The 20,071-nt window shown below is 36.7% G+C and overlaps 1 protein-coding gene and 1 long non-coding RNA gene across 9 annotated transcripts; one reads left to right on the top strand and one right to left on the bottom strand.

The window, feature by feature from the left end:
- Nucleotides 1–1,857: 1,857 nt before the first annotated feature.
- On the bottom strand, nucleotides 1,858–4,986 carry LOC145125020 (uncharacterized). Of its 8 annotated transcripts, none has more exons than XR_013715757.1 (6): nucleotides 4,312–4,982; nucleotides 3,953–4,105; nucleotides 3,327–3,445; nucleotides 2,972–3,240; nucleotides 2,577–2,655; nucleotides 1,858–2,150 (listed from the first exon to the last, which is right to left on the bottom strand). It is a non-coding gene; the product is annotated as an uncharacterized LOC145125020 (long non-coding RNA). The 8 variants fall into 8 exon arrangements; XR_013715756.1 differs by having other exon boundaries at nucleotides 1,858–2,131; XR_013715754.1 differs by having other exon boundaries at nucleotides 2,577–3,240; nucleotides 4,312–4,986.
- Nucleotides 4,987–9,174: 4,188 nt separating this feature from the next.
- On the top strand, nucleotides 9,175–11,224 carry LOC145126630 (uncharacterized). Its single transcript, XM_079061959.1, has 2 exons — nucleotides 9,175–9,554; nucleotides 11,143–11,224. The coding sequence occupies exons 1-2, from the start codon at nucleotides 9,175–9,177 to the stop codon at nucleotides 11,222–11,224; spliced, it is 462 nt and encodes a 153-aa protein (XP_078918085.1).
- The last annotated feature ends 8,847 nt before the right edge of the window (nucleotides 11,225–20,071 follow it).

Below are 20,071 nucleotides of genomic sequence, written 5' to 3'. Positions count from 1 at the left end.
TCTCCTTGTGAAGCAGTGGCCGATTTCAAGAGGTCTAGGGGCCTTTATATACTTGTGGCTGCTAGGGTTTCCAGGGAAAACCGTAATTCCTTACTTAGGCTCCAAGCAGCCCATGGACCTCCCTTCTGGAAGGCCTTGGACGATTTTTATAGGGCATCCTATAGATTTCGTCCAAACCATTCCAAGGCTGTCCAGCAGCCCAATTTGCAACTATTAATGATTTGCATAACCAGTCCTCCTACTTTTAATCAGTTCCTTTAATCCCAAAATTATATCAAATTAATTTCTAATTAAATAATATGATTTCTAATTAATATATTATTCTTATAATATATTAATAAATCATTAAATAACTTCTCTCTCCAAAAGTCATCGTGTCAAGTTGCTATGGTGAAGGCAACCCAAAAGGACCATGCTACTATCATATCAAGTACATACCAATTATAGTTACAGACTTAGACACCTAATCCAACAATTACATCATCCACCCCCAAATGAGTCCAAATCTCAATTCTTCAAGGGTCCTATGTCTGCTAATACCTAATCCTTGATCACCACCCTGAAATGGGAAACGATTCGAAACACGGTGTTACAGCCATTCCAAGTTCTTGAAGCCACTTCACATTGGATAAAAAGATGATCGAGTTGTTCAAGTTCTAAAGCACAAATAAAAGAAGGAACATCAATTCCTCGATTTGGCTGCTTTTAATTCCTCGAGTTGACCCAAAGATGATCGAGTTGTTCAATTTCTAAAGAACAAATATGAACTTGTCTCCTTTCCCGACCTGTACACTAGAAAAAAGATTGGCAGCCTTCGAATCCTTAATGGCAACATGAAGTCCCTCCATAATGAGAATAAAAAGAAACAGAGATAAAAGATCTCCCTGCCGTTGACCCTTTTGCATTTAAAACTCTTTCGTTGGGCTACCATTAATTAACACAGAAGCTCGAGCTGAGATCATACAAGCTCTAATCCAAGAATGCCACTTCTGGGAATATTAACAAACTATTTGTATTTTTATTATAATTAAATAATAATTATTATTATTAAACTTCTGTATCAATACCTGAATTAAAACAAAAATAAAAAATCGACCCCATCTTTGGTTTTATGTGTTTTGCTTGTGCTCAAAGACAAATTATTTGTAATAATAATAATAATAACTAGATATGTTGCCCATGCTTCGCATGAGCCGTATGCGTCTGATTTGAGTGTCGTTTTTGTTTATAGATTAATATGCGTGGTTGTTGACTCTTTTAGTTGACTTTGGATTATTTTCATACGGATAAACAGTCGGAGACGGATAGGTAGAGGGCAGGAAAAAAACAAAAAAGTTAAATATGAGGACCAGTATAGAAAAAATATACCAAAAGAAGAAAATGATAGACACAGAAAGTGCAATAATGAAAACAGTCAAAAAAACGTGAGTTTTACTATTCCTAACTAATTGTTGACTCTTTTAGCGGAAAAACCCGGGCTCTGTCCCGGGTTGTGTTTTTTATGAAAAAATATAAAAGTTTTGATTGTAAGGACCAAAAGTGTCAAAATGGATACAGAATTAAAGGGGTTAGAATTAGCAAGTTTTTAGAAAAGGGACCAAAGTTGTTAATTCTTTAAAGTTTTGTTGCCAAACTTTGAATATTAAAAGGTTCCTAAAAAATATAAAAATTTTGATTGCAATGACCAAAAGTGTCAAAATGGCTAAAAAATGAGGGGCAAAGTTGACAAAAAAACATGCAAGTTTATTATTCCTAACTTTTAACTTCTTTAATATATACTAGAAATGAGGCCCGTGCGTTGCACGGGTCGATTTTTGTTGTTGATGTTTGGCAGGTCACGAAAGTAGGATGCTATAATGTCATTCAAATACTAAGCAACTGTATAGATTGAATAGAGTATAATATCAAATACATGGAAATATGAAAAGATGCAACAAATAGCAATGTACTTTGTTTGTTGGTAAAAAAATGAATTACAAAAAAAAAGATGTAAATTCAAAGCGCATTGCTATTTAGTGCACTTAAAACGAAAAAATGGAAATTACACATAATGGCAATAAAACCATTACTGCTGAAATTGGAAGAACCTAAAGAACTGTAGCCTCCACATCCTTTGCCACTCAAATTCCAGCTGCAAGTGTAAAAAATGTCTACATATATGTTTATATAAGCACAACTTGTGGCATTATAGATATACACAATCAATAACATCAGAAACTTAAAAAAGTGCATCATAATGCAAAAGAAAAACGAAAAAAAAAAAATTGAAATAATAGCCAAGCCATTTTGTTCTGTTGTTCTATTAAAATACAGAAAAAAACCATTATATAAATTTAGCCACTTGAAATATTTCTTTTTTAGATTTTCATCATAATACTTCAGTGGATAAATCATCAAAAACTAATAGTTTAATGACTAAATCAATAAAAAAATGTTAGTGTAGTGGCTTAATTAGTAAATAAAATTTTTAAACGATAAAAAAAACATAATAATAAAAAGATTTTTTTTTTTTTTTGTAATTTCTATAACATCAAAAGAGGCCAATTAGGCCAATTTTCAAGAAAAGAGTTGCGTACTTGGAGGCGACTTGCTACATTTTTCCCTAGTAATTCCATCCAAATATCATGAAATCAAGAATCCTTTTAGACAAAGCTTCTGCATTTTACAGAAGCAACAAACTTTGTATGAAAGATCAATTGACCAAAAAGCAGTAAATCATTATTTTTTTATCCAAAAAGAAAAAGAGTATGAAGGGACAATTTGGACAAAAACTATGGCACTGGCTGGAGTGGCTCCGTATGAAACCTTTGCTTTCGAAAGTAATGAAGCAATACATTGTTTCAGAAGATGTGTAGTTGAAAGTTATAAATGTATCCGAAACTCTATTTTATTCGGATTGTTGTGTTGTATAAAAACCATGGTCAGGGGTAAAATTGGTATTTGGTTATTAAAAAAAAAAAAAAAAACATACCGGTACAGCACGATAAGAATGAACAAAATATAGATGTCGGTTTGCAATATCATCTAAAATAAGTGAATCTTTTTTAATTTGCAAAGTATTCCAGCCAATATGAGGCACTCTACAACCATTCACAGAATCAAAACGTCCAACCACCCCGGGAATCAAACCAAGACCTCTCACCGAGAAACCAAACATTGAATCAGTTAACAAAAATTATTTTAAGTTACAAGTAACAACTACTCACCTGGCCCGTTTTCTTCACTTGACTCAAAAAGTAGCTGCAGACCAAGACAAATGCCTAATTACCTAAATTATCATATATGTAAAATGTCATATTAAGAGATGACAGTTCCATGAAACATACTGTTAGGCCGTTAGTAGCTTTATACCACTGGCAGAACAACTAATAACTTCACCCGGTTGAGTCGACTCAGTAGTAGAATTTCCAGAAATTAAGTCACTGTGCAAGAGCAGAGAACCATTCTGAAATAAACAACATCATCAAAAAGTTTAAATCATAAATTTAGTATATGAGAAATTAAATTGAGAATATCTAAAACTAACATCATCATCATTAACAGAAAGAGTCTCTTGAATGATGCAGTCAATCTTTTGTCAAAAACTTATTGCATGTTCAGTGCCTTAGTCAAATCTATAAACCCATACGTTATTATGTTCTAGAAAAAGGAACAAAAAAAACACCTCTCGTTTTGTATGTTGCTGCCTATTAACCCATTGGGTGCAACTGCGTTGCGTCTATGCCCTTGAAAATTTTCTGTCATGCTTTTCAACTTTTATAAATATTACAATCATAGAAACCTTAGGTGTTTTCAACTTTTAAACTTAAATCTAAACATAGAAACCTTAGGTCTTTTAAAGCTCAAAGAAGTTGAAACAATTATATAAACAATAAATTAAAAACTTTTGAATACACAAATAGCTTTATGTCTGACCATTTATAAAGGAAAATTTAGCTAATAAGTGATTTACCTGTCTACTTTAAATATCTCCCTCTCAATCTCCTCTATTCTTCAATTTCATATGTCGGTGGTTGGACATAAAAGATGTACACCCATTGGAAGAGGATGGCAGAAGTCGAGATAATACTCAGTTTCGAGACAAATTTGACAGTAAATTGGTAACCTGTGTGGAACAAAATCTCCAAATCAAACAAAAATTGCAAAAAAACGCAACCAAGCAAAGACCGAATTGAAAAATTAAGCAATCGGAAACTGAAATTCAGACTTGACGAACGAAACCCTACCTGAAGATAAGCAGGAATACCCAAAAAAAAACGAAAACTAAAAACATTAAACCTGGAAAAGGAATGATTCAAACGAAGTACGAACCTGGTGAAGGAAGTCTGAAGAAGCAACAATGGAGAATTCGGGGCACCCGAGAAGCGAAGGGGGCCGACAATGGTGCGTTCATGGTCACCATTAAGCTCCAAACCAGAAATTTTACCCTATTCCTTCAACCGATTTAGGACTGAAGTAAATAACCCAAGGAATATGTAACCTCGCAGTGGTGTTCTTCAAAAGATGAAAGAGTAGAAGGTCCGATGGATTTTGACTTCGACTAAACAAATCGAATCATCATAAATGGGTATGAGAAACAGACCTGATGCGTGTGTCGATGCCCGCATCTTCACCGAACGGCCGTCACTATTCAGCTTTACGGAGGTGAACGTGTACTATTCCTGTTCACGATCAAACAACTTGTCGCCTCCGGTAAACCGGAAAGCTTCGGTGGGGAATTTCTAGTCCCGTCGTACAGAGGCTCTTCGTTTCTCGACCCAAAGGGCATAGGTGGATGAGAAAGCAGGTGGGGGAAGGTAAGCAGAACCGGTCGGGGAAGGCGTGGGAACCACACGTATCAGCTCCGTTCTTATCTCGGGGAAGGATTCGCCGGTGTGAATGAAAAGCAAGCTGACGGGTAAAGTGGATGATAGAATGGGAGGCGGTGGGTTTTTGGGAAAATAGCAATCGGTGGAGACTGCATTACAAATTGGCAGAATTGGTCCCTGTTTATTATGTGACAGAAGTCGTCCACTTCTTTTATTGAAGAAGTGAAAGACAAACAAATATAGAGGACCGAAAACGTAATTCAAGGGACGAAAGCTGGACAAAATGTGTCAACTTAACTGTTTCTTTTCTCCATAATTTTAATATATATATATATATATATATATATATATATATATATATATATATATAGGGTGAGGTTCAATAAAGAACCATAATTAACCAAGGAACTAAGGAACAAATCTTTTTTTCAGCTTTTACAACTTATTTTTTATCAAAAAAAAAACTAAAAATACAGAAATTCATAACTTTTTATCCTTTTTCCAATGATATCAAATTCAAAATTTTTTTTTTTTTACGTCAAATTCACAATGTGAATCTTTGAAAATTCACAACGTGAATCCGGATTTACACGGTGAATCCGAAAAATATTTTTCACATTCACAATGTTAATATATGAATTTATATTTTTTTAGATTTTTTTTTCGGTAAAGAATAAGCTCTAGAAATTGAAAAAAAGATTTAGTTCCTTGAAGAACCAATAATTATTGTTCTCTATTGAACTTTTCCATATATATATATATATATATATATATATATATATATATATAATTAATAATAATAATAATAATAATAATAATAGTTGCAACTGCTACTGCTATAAAAACAAAAGAAACAAAAAATTAAAAGTTACGGTAATAAGAATCAATATATAAAATTAAGGAAAAATACATGTTGGCAAATTATTTTGTAACGGGTCAACAATCATATTTCACATAACAAACTACAAGTTGAAGTTAAATAAATCCAAAAATTGGTCTCCTTATAATGGACTCAAATGGAGATATTTCAGAAAATTGGCTATTTATAACAATATCAACCTTACTAATAATCTAAAACTCTTTCTAAATAATATAAGACTTTTTAGTGATCACAGTTTATCACATAATTTGTAGAGTCGTGAATTTTATTTTGAAACTTATATATAAATCAATAAAACATTGCTTTTATAAATATATATGATAAAAGATTTGTTTTCCGTTTAAAGAACATAAAAATATCAATCAAGTAGAAATATGACTTTGCACAAAAATCCAATACCTTGCAACCAAATATTTGGTGGAAAATCAACAACCAAAATTGTCATATTCATTATATTCCACGGAATACATTTAATGTTTTCATCATAAATAAATTTCCAACATCTTATTCTGAAGGGACAAATGTGTAGTTCACACCATGGGGGTGATCGTTCCTCTTGTGATGGATATATAAAAGTGTTTAAAATATTAATATAAATCCAAAAAATAAATAATTTTCGTAATTTTATAAAATTTATCTCTTCTTTAAAGTTTTTCTAGTTGTATCGTTACTGCATATTTATCAAAAGAAAAACTATTTTTATGATATGATTACAGATAATAAGTTTGTAGACAAATATGGAGAAAGTATCCCAACTTCAAACAGGGATAGCTCTTTATCACGGAGCCACTATGGATCATGGATGCCTTACACAACCTGCATAGATATCTCGACGAAGGCTAGGAGAAATTGTTATCAGGGAGCCACTATGGATCATGGATGCCATACACAACCTGCATAGATATCTCGACGAAGGCTAGGAGAAATTGTCAGCATAATAAATCTTTTAGGCCAGTTTTTGGTTTAGGCCGTTAACCTAATTAGCTTTTCAATATATATTGTCCTTTTTTTAAATTTGTTTTTTTAGTATTGTAAATGTTGTTTTTTATTATTTAATAATAAAACTCTAGCAATATTGTGTTTATTAATTTACATGGTATCAGAGCTATACTCGATTATGTGGGTTATGATTGTTGGGGCCGACTACATAAGATCGGAATTTTTGGGGATTTTGGGTATGACTTTCTGATCTATTTATGTATTCCGTTTGGTTTGATTTGATCGATTTTTGTCGTTTTGTAAGGGTTTCAATTGTTCACGTTTCGTCATTTTTCGCACCGCTTTTTATATTTTGAGCCGTGAAATAACCTTTTTCGTTGTTTTCTCACCACAATTTCTCACCGCCGCCACAAAAATACCATTTTTTTGTCGTTTCTTGCTGTGATTGTTATAATTGTGCCACGATTTTTTGCTCAACAAGCATTTTTTTTAGCATTGGTTATTGTTCAAAGTTTAGTTTGTTTGGTTATTGACGGTATTTGTCGATTTCGAGGTTTTGATATTTCGGTTTGACTGTTGTTGTTCGTTATTGGTTTTGAGGGTTTGATTTGTTCGTCTATTGTTGGTTTAGGATTATTGTTTGATTGTTTACTGTCAATATGGATTTGAAGGATAGACTAGTTCGAAAAGTTAATTTTGATGAATGTGCTTATTGCACACAGAATAACCATCGGAAGTCTCAGTGCCCATTGTTATTAAACAAGCCAAAGCAGCAACAAGATAGATCATCTAGATCGTTTCAGCCGCTATCGTTTCACCCTACATTAGAAACTAATGTTTATGCTCCCACCATGCCATCTTCTGTGTTGGATCCTTAAGTTCTTGAGCAGTTTAGACAGTTCTTAGCTCTTAATTATGCAACCATGTCTACATCCACATCTCATTCAGGTCTTTCCTCATCCAATACTTCAGGTATTCCTTCATGTTTATAGATCTTGGACTCTGGTGCATCTCATCGTATGTCACTTTACTTGCATCGTTTGTTTCTTTGTCTTATAGATCATCTGTTTCACTCATGTATGCTAGGGCTACACCTATATTTATAGAGGTTGTTGGTTCTATTGTCACTCCTCATATATTTCTTAATGATGTCTATTATATTCCTACACCTGCTTTAAATCTTGCGTCAGTTAGTCATTTATGTAAATTTGGTTGTTGGGTTTTTTTTATGATTCTTGTTGTGTGTTCTTGATTCTCACTCCCAGAGGGTGATTGGGATCGACCGTAAGTTAGGAGAACTATATGTCTTTTATCAACTCAAAGTGTTTGATATTGTTGCTAGTAGTGTTGATTTGTCTTCTTGTCGTTTCAGTAATTAGTCTTTTGACTTTTATCTTTGTTATTTGTAACACCCCTATGGCACGTATCGTAATATTGTCCGTTTTGGGCTCCCAACTCGAAAAATTCCTAGGGGGTCACCCATCCCTTAATTGATCTCACTCGGGTATGCTTAACTGGAGAGTTCTTATGGGATCTGCTTCCCTCACGGCTTTAAAACGCGTTAAGACAAGGAAAGAATCCACACCCCTTATAAGGAATGTTTAGTTATCCTTCCCAACCACTATGCAATCCGGTGCAACCCACATTCACCCTCCCCTTATAGGGTTCAACGTCCATTTCAAAGACATTGACCCGTGCTCCAACTCTGATACAATTTGTAACACCCCCTCTGACACGTAACATAATATGGTCCGCTTTGGGATCTCGACATGAAAATTTCCTAAAGGTCACCCATCCTTGAATTGCTCTCGTCCGGGGACGCTTAATTGAATGGTTCTTATGGGATTTGCTGCTCTTACGACTTTAAAACGTGTTGTGACAGGGAAGATATCCACACCCCTCATAAGGAATGTTTAGTTATCCTTCCCAGTCGATGTGGGATCAGGTACAACCCACAATTTTAACATTCGGTTTTCAGGTATAAATTTTGGTGCTTATACACTTTGGTCCATTTCTGTTAAATTATTTTTTGACCAAAACACATACCTTAGATGCTTAGAAGATCACGAAGCTGTAGAAGTCCTAAAAGATATACACGAAGGAGATTATGGAAACCACACTAGGGGCAGATCCTTATGCTCTAAAGCATTAAGGATCGGATACTACTGGCCAACAATGAAAAAGGATGCTTTCTTGCATGCCAGAAGATGCAATGTTTGTCAAAGATATAGTAACATCCTTCATCAACCAGCAAAACCATTGCATCCTATCATTTCCCCTTGGCCATTCATGAAATAGGAAATAGATATAGTTGGCAAGCTACCAAAAGCTCCTAGTGGAAAGGTGTACATGCTAGTGATGACAGACCACTTCTTGAAATGGATAGAGGATGAAGCCTTTGTTCAAGTACGAGACAGGGAAGTGGTCTCTTTTATCAAACGAAATATCCTGACTAGGTCCGGGATCATTGTTGAGATTATATGCGATAGTGGATCCTAGTTCATAAGAAAAAGGACTAGAGACTTTTGCACAAGTTTGGGGATTAAAATGATAATTTCCACTCATGTTTATCATCAAGCTGAATCCAATAATAAGATCATAGTCAACAATCTAAAGAAGAAGTTATATGAGAAGAAAGGAAGATGGGAAAAGGAACTTCCTCTCGTCCTATGGGCAGATAGGACCACTTTAAAGGCAGCCACTGGCCAAACTCCATACTCCATGGTGTTCGGAATAGAAGTTGTGATCCCTACTGAAGTAGTAGTCCCAACATCAAGATATCAATTGAAGGATCAAGAGAACAATCATAGGATCACAGTCCATGATCTTGACACCATCGATGAACTCAGGGATCTTGTCAGGATCCGCATTGTTTCTCATCATCAGAGGATCACTAAAGCATATAACAAGAAAATCAAAGTCAGAAGGTTCCAAGAAGGTGACTTGGTACTGAGGAAAATGTTAAGGATCCTGGAACAGGAAAATTGGCACCTAAATAGGAAGGACCATATCTCATTGATTCAAAAACAGGAAAGAGGCATATCGGCTAGCTACCCTTGAGGGTAACATCCTTCAAAGATCCTGGAATGGCATCCATCTAAAAGCATACCTTGTGGAAGTTATGTTGATGATTTTCAAACAAACTCAAGCTACACTCTCTCTACCCTCTACTTTTATCTGATTCTTTTTATTCTTCTGAAAACCATTACTAACTTAAGCATTGGAGGGGCTTTAACCAAGGTAACGCCCACCCCAAGCTAACGTTTGTTATGTATAGGAACTCAAGGCTCTTGGCACACAAGGATCCTAATATTCAATGATCCTTACATTATAGGATCCTAACATTTGAGGTTCCTAGCACTCATGGATCCCAACGTATTCAAAATTCTATGATCTTGACGATTGCAATACCCGATTATCCAAGTAACTTCGAACAGAGATTGATCATCTCTCTTACAATTAAGGGTAATTAATCCCATCTAAGGTTTAAAGAGTTAATTGCCTCTTTCATACGAGTTAAGGTTGTTACACCTCGCTTGGACACACGAAATCTTACTATGGGATGCGAATAAAGGGATCTTTTCATGCTTTAGTGACTAGGAAACCCTCTTATTTATGAACATATGTCAAGATCCTAACGTTTAAACATAAGGTTTATAACACTTACGTGTTATCCTAAGTTAGGATCTTCCAGAGTGATTTAACTAAGGTCTATAACACTTACGTGTTATCCTAAGTTGGAATCTTCCCAAGTGACTTGCTAAGGTTTATAACACTTATGTGTTATCCTAAGTTGGGATTTTCCCCAGTAATTTGCTAAAGTCTGTAAAACTGATGTGTTATCCTAGGTTATGATTTTCCCCAGTTATTTCCTAAAGTTTACAAAACTAACGTGTTATTTTAAGTTGCAATTCTCCCCAGAAGTTTACTGAACATAATCGTAAGATGGGATTTTTTTTCCCAGGAAATGTCTACGGTTTGTAGCATTAATATGTCATAGCCAGGGATCCTTCCCAGTTGCATTTGAAGTTGGGATCATTCCCGGCTAATTCCTAAAGAGGGATCCTCCCCGGGTTGCTAAGTAAATGCTCAATAGGGATCTTTTCATGATAAACTCATGAAATAAGGATCCTTCCATACGCAAACTCCCAAATTATGTTAAAGGAATCACAACTTTAAATTTTTCTTGAATCAAAGGATTATGAACCCTAAGGAACACCAGGTTCTATCTATCCTTATTGAACTATTTTGATTATAACTGAAGATTTATCTTTAAGGATCCAAACTGACTTGAGATCCTAAAATAATAGACTAACTATTGAAGGTTATCAAGAATTTGAGATTTTTGCAGGATCCTAGCCATTTGAAGAAATCCATTCACTACAGCCACACAAATCTATCATACAAGCAGAAATATTAAAACATCCATGGCAAGATATTAAAAGGGTTGCCCACCTACCTCATAAAAAGAGAAAGATTGTCTTACAGGAAGAAAATATAAATTTTTTTTAACAGGATAAAAATTAAACTACAACCTGATCACCACCACCCAAAGCCACCTCCATCTTCTCTCCTCCTTCCTTTGGTTGCGATGTAGGATCCCGATTGGCACCAGCAGGCTCACCAATCAAGTTGCTCAAGGCTACACGCCATACTGATACATTCTAGGATCCCGTATTTTCAAGATCCTCCGCAAGCTTGATTTGTGCCTCCGAGACAGCAGCAGCAACACTCATCCTCACTTCCACGATCATGTCATCTATTTCAGCCACATGCTCTTTTTCCTTCTCAACTTTCTCTCTGTAGAACTTCTCTAATCTCTACAGGAGCTCCTTTTTAACTCCCTCCTGCTACCTGAAAGCATGATCTATTTGGGCAGCTTGGCCTTGACATCCTCATTAGGGTGAGAGACATGATCAACAACCTAAGAGGATCAATGGTAAATCGATAATAAAACTGAATGGAAAAATACACAGGAATGCTCATGGATTGGGAGAACGAGATCAACTTCTTTAACGCCTCCTCTGTTCCAAGATTCTCAAGATCCCAGGCATCAAATGGTTTCCTCTTTCGAGATGTCGGGGTCTTCACAGTGAGGTCGAGATGAGTCTTCTTAGGAGGAACAAAATGAGAGATCTTTTCTTTCTTCACCATGAGCAAACTGTTGGACATGTCATCTTCAAGCTTAGATAAGACAACTCGAGCACTAGAGCGAGTATTTTTGGATCCTACACATTAAGAAGGATCCCCATAAGTTCAGGATCCTGATGATAAAACAGATAAAAAAACTGAGAAGGATCCTTACCAGTAGCCATCGAAGTTGTGGTAGATGAACCTTTGTGAAGACTGGGACACTCAAACTTGAATGATCTAACGTCCGCAGGTAAAGCAAGAAAAGTAGCAATATTTTCCTCGGTATCCTCAGCAACAGTAAACGCTTCTCTAAACTTGAAGCCTGCATCGAAATAAACAAAATAAGAAGAGTGAATCCTTGGATCCTCAAGATACACAAATAGATCCTACCCTTTTCAACCCAAGCTTTGGGCAAAAGATCCCCGCCATCAATAGAATCATGCCTCCCAAAAATAATTTTTCTTTCTAGGCTTCGTCGTTATGTTTTGTTTTCAGAATGAAAGGAGGTTTGTTGGTCTTGACCTTAAGAAGAAAGCGTTAATTCCTAAAAGTAGAAAGTTCATAAACGTAATCCAACTTGGGAAGGTGTATGTCCAAATTGTGGGAATGGTTCACTGGATTGATCCAATATAAGATCCTCCAGATGATGGGCATTGCTTGAATATACGAAAGATTAGTGGATTGAAAGAAGTCGGACACGATGCCCAAAAAAGTATATTTAAGACCTAAAGAAAAGGGGTATTCAGGAAAGCATACCCAGGAAGGAGAAACAAAATCAGGTTGAATGGAAGCTTCGAAGGACCTGAAAATTACATAGGAGGGAAAAGCTTCATTGGCTCTGAGAGACTACATGTCTTCGTCATCGAAAGAGTAGACCTCATCAAAGGCTAGGATCCCCTGATAAATGAAGTCGTTTTTGGGAGGGACAGTAATTCTAGCACGAGAATGGGTTTCCTTCTTGCCCATATCGAAAAAGGGAAAAGAAAAAGTGAAAGAAGAAGGAATTACATTTGGAGGTGATCAGAGATGATCGGAAGAGGTATTGAAGGAGGTAAAAGGAATCGACAAGTTTACCCTATTTAACCTAGTGACAGAGGAGAGAGGGTATATTTTGACTGCGCGATGATTACTATTGAATGAATAGGTCTTATTCGATTAGGATTTAATATTCAAATCTCTTATCCCTTTTATTTATTATTTCTTAAATTATACCTCTAAATATCTGGAAACTAACATTAATATTTCGCATGTATAATTTAGGGGCAACTGTTAGTGCAGGATCCCAGAATCATATTCAAGATCCTTAATATTACTGAAACCTCAAGATCCCTAAAATATATCACAGGTTCCTAATTATTATTAGTAATATGTTCTAACACCTATAACAATTATATTTTTATCTCTCTTTTTCCCACATGTGTAGAACTATTCAACGTGAGACTCATTCTCAATGGAAATTCATCTCGACCATGCAAAAGAACCGGAATACCAAGTCAAACAACGTCTAAATGTTGATTTCGGAGGATCCCGAAAATCTTGGACTTCTTGTTGATTAACTTGGACAATAAATAACACCTGTAAATCGCACACTACACACACGATTAGCTCTACCATTACACTTGTACTCGTATTACCTTCATCATCTTTGTAATCTTAGATTTAAATCAATAAAACACATCAAGGTAGGTGATCATTATCACCTCCCAAGGTTTTATGTCTTAGATCCTATAAAGGTTCAAGGGCTTTCCATTAACTCACTTGTCTCACTTTGTTGATATACACTTACATTGTACTAACAGCACAATTTCTCATACAGTTTGGTTGAATTACAGTTGATCAATTTTTAACCAAAACACTAATGGACAACCAGATTCCAGTAATAAGATCATAGTCAATAAACTGAAAAAGAGATTAGGTGAGAAGAATGGAAGATGGTTTGAGGAACTTCATTACGTGCTCTGGGCAGATAGGACTACAACTAAAATGGCAACATGTCAAACCTTATACTCCTTAGTATTTGGAGCAGAATCCATAATCCCAATAGAAGTAGTGATCCCAACGGCGAGATACCAACTCCAAACTCAAGTGAATAATGATAAGATCCTAGTTGAGGATATTGACTCAATTGATGAAATAAGGGACCTCGTGAACATCCACATTGCAACTCATCAGAAAAGGATCACTAAAGCCTATAATAGGAATATTAAGATCCGAAGATTCCAAGTAGGTGACTTGGTTTTAAGAAAAGTGTTTCAAAACACCAAGGATCCTAAAGATGGTAAGCTAGCACCTAAATGGTAAGTCCCTTATCTCATCGATTCAGAAGCAGGAAAGGGGGTCATATTGGCTGGCTACTCTAGAAGTGAACCTCTTGCCATGATCGTGGAACGTTGTACACCTTAAGGCATATTTTGTGTAAGTCAAAGTCACAATATTTAATTATGACAAGGATAAGATACGTATCTACTCCTTAACTTCACTTCCCCCTTTTGATTATATTTTCACTTAAAGATCGTTACCGACTTAAGCATCGGAGGGGCATTAGACAAGCTAAAGCCCACTCCAAGCTAACATTTTCAAGATGAAGAAATTCAAGGATCCTAGAAACCACGAATAGATATTGATCGTGTCTCCTCCGACCAAAGGTACTTAATCCCCTCTAAGGTTTAAAGGGTTAATAACCTCTTTTCCATGTATAGGTTTCCACACCTCGCTTGAAAGCACGATATCTAACTATGGAATGTGAATAAGTGGATCATTTCACACTTTAGTGAGATGGAAACCCTCTTATTTATGAACATATGTTAAGATCCTAAAGTGTAATCTAAGGTTTATAACATTTTCATGTTATCTTATGAAATGGGATCTTCCCTAGATTAATTATGAGTTGCGATCTTCCACAGATTAATTCTAATTTAGGATTTTCCCTGGTTAATTCTTAATTGGGATCCTCCCCAATCAATTTTAAGTTGGGATATTCCCCCGAAAGTGCTAAGTCGGGATCTTTCAGAATATATCCTAAGTTGGGATCTATCCCAATGGACTCTTAAGATGAAGTTGTTCCAAGAAATCAGGAGGATTCTCCTAAGTTCGAACCTTAAGAATGAAGGATACTTATCCAAGTGTGGAGTCCTAAAGAGAGGTCCAAAGAGACAACTAAAAATCTAAGTGAAATCTAAGGAAGGAAATGAGAAAGCTCTCACCAGGTTCTATTTGTCCTTATATTCTAATGAAAACTTAAGGCCTTCTTACTTTTTATCTCAGATCTTTAGGATCCATAGAGTTTTTGTAAACCCTATACTCCTTTGAATATTAATCATCTGAGAAGCATTAGAAAAAACCTGCTTTAACCCTAGTTTTATAACCAAGTCAACCATGCAAAAACTATAATAAAACCAAAGCATTAAATTTTAAAAGGGTTGCCCTCCAAACCAAAAAAAAATTGCCTTACTAGCCCAAAATATTAAATTGTTTTTTGGAATTTATCAAACCTAATTCTAGGTCTGATCACCCCCAGCTGGGGTCCCCTCTGCCTCCTTCTTCTCCTGTTCCTCTCTCTTTCTTCTAGGATCCTGCATTCTCCAGATCGTCCGCATTCTTGATCTTTGCCTCCCAGATGGCATCAACGACACTGCTTTTAACCTTATAAACCACCTCTTCGATCTCCAGGGCATGATCTTACCCTTATTATGCTTTCTCCTTACTCAGCTTCTCCACCGTCTGCATAAGATCCCTGTTGATCCCTTCTTCTTCCTTAGAGGCGTGTTTTGCCCGCTCAGCCTTGACCTTTAGATCTTCAATGGATCGAGAAACGTGATCAGTGACCTGTAAAAGATTATAGTAAGTAAAATGAAGTCAAATATAAAAGAACTTAAAATTACTTACAAACTGCGAGAAAGATTAGCTTCAGTAGTGTCTTCTCTACTTGGGGTTCTCCAGGCTAAGATCCAGAGCCCCAGGTGACTTCCTTTTCCTGGATCATGGAGTCTTTACGGTCAAATCTATCATATATCTCTTTGGAGGAATAGAATATGAGATATTCTCCTTCTTCAACACAAGTTGGCCATCGGATATAGCGGTGTTGATATCAGCAAGGGTGAACTGACAACTAGAGCATGTGGCTTTGGATCCTGTATGTGACAAAGGAACTCAGTAAGTTCAGGATCCTTCACATAAAATAAAATTGATAGAAAAAGGATCGTTACCTTTCGACATTAAAACAGTAACATGTAAACTCTCTTGGAAGCTGGGTTGTTCGAGCCTGCAGGATCTTTCGGCCTCAGGCAAAGCAAGAAAGCTTTCAATATTCTCTATACTATTTTCAGCATCCGGAGCAATGTAATTGAAATTGAAAGCTACATCAAAAAAAATAAGGGAGCGTGAATATCAGGATCCCGAATATAACAAAATAGAATCCTACCCTTTTTAACCCATGTTTTTGACAGGAGATCTCCATTGGGGATAGAATCACTCATCACAAAGAAATAATTTTCTTTCTCAACACCATCATTTTGTTTTGATTTCAAAATAAGATGTGATTTGTTAGTTTTGACTTTGAGTAGGAAACGAGAATTCCCAAAAGTTGAAAGATCATAGATATCGGCTAACTCAGAAAAACCAATGTCAATATCCATGGAATGATTCAGTTGATAAATCTAGAAGAGAATCCTCCAGATCGCTGGCATAACTGGGATGTAGGAAATTTGGGTGACCTCAAAGGATTTGGAGACAACACCAGAAAAAGGGTATGTCAAAACCAAAGAGAATAGATACTCGGGGAAGCAAACCCAAGTGGAATAATTGAAATTTGGCTGAACCAGTGCATCAAAAGATTTAAAGATGGTGTCGAAGGGAAAAGTCCCATTTTCCTTCAAAGACTCGATTTCTTCATTGTAAAAAGAACAATTCTCTTCGTAAGACATGATCTTTTGGTCAATGAAGTCCTCATCGGAGGGACCGATGATGCAAGTGTGAGAACGGAGTGCCTTTTTGCCCATGATTGAAGAAAATGAAAAATAAGAAGAAATGAACAAGGAGTTACCTTCAAGATAACCAATAATGCTTAAAAGAGAGCTGGAAGAAGTAAAGAAGGATCGGGAATCCATACGCTCTATTTATTCGAAGATCATCAAGGAGAGAGAAGTGATTTGACAAATGTTTATGGCTAACTTAAGGGCTAGAAATCTATCCGTTGGAATTTGAATTTAAGAATCCTTATTTTTTAAGTTTATTTTTATTATATGATAAAATTATACTCTTTCAAATATTCGGGATTAATCCAAAATATTTTGCGGGTATAATTTGGGGGCAATTGTTAGGGTCAAGATCCTTACCCTATCTGGGATCCTGAATCTTAGAGGAATCTAAGGATCCTAAAACATACACTAGGATCCCGATCATTATCATTATTTCCTAACAATATTAACGGCTATATTTCTTGTTTATTCTTCACTTATGATAAAATAGTCAACAAAAGATTCATTTATTCCGGAGAATCACTTTTAACTGGCTTCAGAGCCGGAAATACCAAGACAAAGCAACGTGCGAATACTTATTCAAGAGGATCCCGGAAATATCGGACTTCTAGTTATTCATATTAGACTATAAATACACATGTATAATTCACACTACACACACACACCTAGATCTACTTAAACACTTTTACTCTTATTCATATTATCATTTTAATTTGCATTTAAATCAATAAAATTGTAACATCCTGTTTCGGATCTTCTGTGATTAGGGTTTGTGGGCTGCAACCAGGGCATGAGGAAGCCTCGGGGTTGCGATGAGTTGCTAGAAGCATAGGGCATCTCGACACCTTTCCGTGGGTATGAGGTTCATTGGAATCAGAGTTATATCGAGGAAGCTACGAAAGTTTGAAGTTTTGGAAGGATAAGTCCCTTATTTGAGAAAGGTGGCAGCTGAGTACGCTGGGTGTACGTGTGTGTACGCTTAGCGTAATCATGTGCGTGATTTTTAAGTGGGGCCACCTAGTACGCTGGGCATACCAGAGGGTACGTTGGGCGTACTAGGCACTGAATGAAAAACCATAGTTGAGGGGTGTCCCTATATAAAGAATGAGATGGCCTCATTCTTCGCCACCATCCTCAGATTGCAAACCCTCTTAAACCCTAAACCTTCGTTCATGGAGCTTGTGAGTGCATTTGAGAGCCTTTGAGTGTTTTTGTGTGTTCTTGGAGTGAAGAAGAAGCTTTGGAGAAGAAGGAGTGAGAGTCCAGGCCCTTGGATCTGAGCATATATGTGTTGGGAGCTTCATATAGAGGTATAAAGCTTCAAGCTTTCTCACTCTTTTGTTTTGTGCATCATAATAGAGTATTTTATGGTTTTGTCCCAAAAGTTGGAGACTTTATGAGATATTGAGCTCCAGAGACTTTGATCAACCCCTTTCAGTGTATTTAGCGGTGTAATGTCATAAAATCAAGACTTGGACGTTAGAATCAAGCCATGCATGAGATATGAGCATTTTGTGATAGAAGAGTGAGAGTTTTGTGTGTTTGTGACCTTTTCAGCCATGCCAAGGCTTAAAGTCACTGACTTTATGGAGTAAGAGCTATTAGGGAGTCAGGATCTGTGATATGAGCCAAGGTCTTAACAGATTAAGACCAAATGAGTAGAAAGAGTGAATCTGGGAAATACGCCGAGCGTAATTCCAATATGCCCTGCGTACTAACCAGGTGTCCCCTATGGCCAATCTGGATTCGTGAGTACGATGAGCGTACCAAGGGAGGTACGCCCCGCGTAACTTCATTGTGGACTTTTTGGGCCTTGAGTGTTGGGCCTGGAGTTTGGGCTTGTCGCAATACAGTTTTGGACCAGAGGAATATATATATGTGCTTTGGGCCCGAGAGTTGGGCTTGCCATTTAGACTTGAGAGTTAGGCCTCGGGAGAGCCCATTTGTTATTGGGCCTTGGTGGACCTAATGGGTTTTTGGTTATGGATGGGCTGGTTAGTGGACTACCTTTAGACATAATGAGTGAGAGTTTGGACTTAGTTCCTAATTGAGTTAATTGTGGGTTTGGCTCAGAGATAGAGGCCGGTGCGTAGCAGCAACGTTTATAGGCGTTGTTCATCATCCAAGGTGAGTCTTCTCACTATATTTACCATGAGTGGTATCTATGAGTGACCAGAGGGTCTTTTGTGCTTATTTGAGTTACATCATATTATGCATTTTGTTTGTATGATATATATGTTATATTCTGTGTTTTACTGAGATAGGAACGGAGGGTCCAAACCGAGTTGTGGGACTGGAGGGTTCCAATGAGACGGGATCGGAGGGTCCAACCCGAGCTATGAGACCGGAGGGTCCTCACTGAGACACATGACCGGAGGGTCTACACCGAGCCGTGAGACCGGAGGGTCCACATCGAGACACATGAGATTGGAGGGTCCATGCTGAGTTATAGCCATGAGAGGCTTACTATTTATGTATGTGGTATTTTGGGGAACTCACTAAGCTTCGTGCTAACCGTGTTATGTGATATGTGTTTTAGGTTCTCCTCAGGATCGTGGGAAGGCGCCGAATTGATTGTACACACCAGAGAAAGAGTTATGTTTCGAGGATCCTGGATTATTTATCAAACAATTATGGAGTTGCGTTTTGTAAATTAAATAAATGAGATTTTTGTGAAATGTGTTATGAGAACTATGTGATTTAAAAATGAAAAATTTGTTTGAAAATTTATGGTGTTACAAGTTGGTATCAGAGCCTTGGTTTGAGGGATTTGGATGCACCTTCGGGTATATCTAGACTCAAACCGAGGATTTGAGAAAAAATTTCAAAAGAAATGATTTTTCTAAAACGAGCGTTTCTAAGAGAAAAACAAGAAGGAGCAGTGTGTACAATCAGCCAGAGCCCGAACGGTGATTTCCCAAAATACCCTTACTTATTTGTGTTATGAGTTATTATTGAGATATTAGTGATGCATGCTAGAGGATATGCTAGTTGTTTCATATTTTAGGGCTAGAATTTCCTGATTTGTGATGCCTTAGCTTAGGAATTTTTGCTATCTGTGATGTGCCTTGAGTGTGCGGAGTATGAGTATCCAACAGGGATCTTTTAGAGAGAGCTTTGAGTAGAGGAGTAATCTAGGAGAGATACCTAGATGAGCATTTGAGGAGCTTACTGAGAGAGTAGTTAGATACCCACGAGGGGTAGGGTTGCTTGAGTTCGGTGATACCTTTTGAGTGTGAGTAGAGCAAGTGGAGTTGTAACCTAGAGTGGTTTTACGTGTTGGTGGAGATTATTCGATGCCCGAGTACTGGTTGCTTCGTGATTTATGGAAGTCT

This window comes from Lactuca virosa, chromosome 7 (assembly GCF_052849685.1).
Source record: "Lactuca virosa cultivar CGN04683 chromosome 7, Lactuca_virosa_CGN04683_v6, whole genome shotgun sequence".
NCBI lineage: Eukaryota > Viridiplantae > Streptophyta > Magnoliopsida > Asterales > Asteraceae > Lactuca > Lactuca virosa.
This window is presented reverse-complemented; position numbering and strand designations above follow the sequence as displayed.

Coding starts and splice junctions, on each gene's coding strand:
- LOC145126630 (XM_079061959.1), top strand. CDS start 9,175: ATGATAATTTCCACTCATGTTTATCATCAAGCTGAATCCAATAATAAG. Junction 9,555..11,142: donor AAGAAAATCAAAGTCAGAAG/GTTCCAAGAAGG, acceptor TTTTTTTAACAG/GATAAAAATTAAACTACAAC.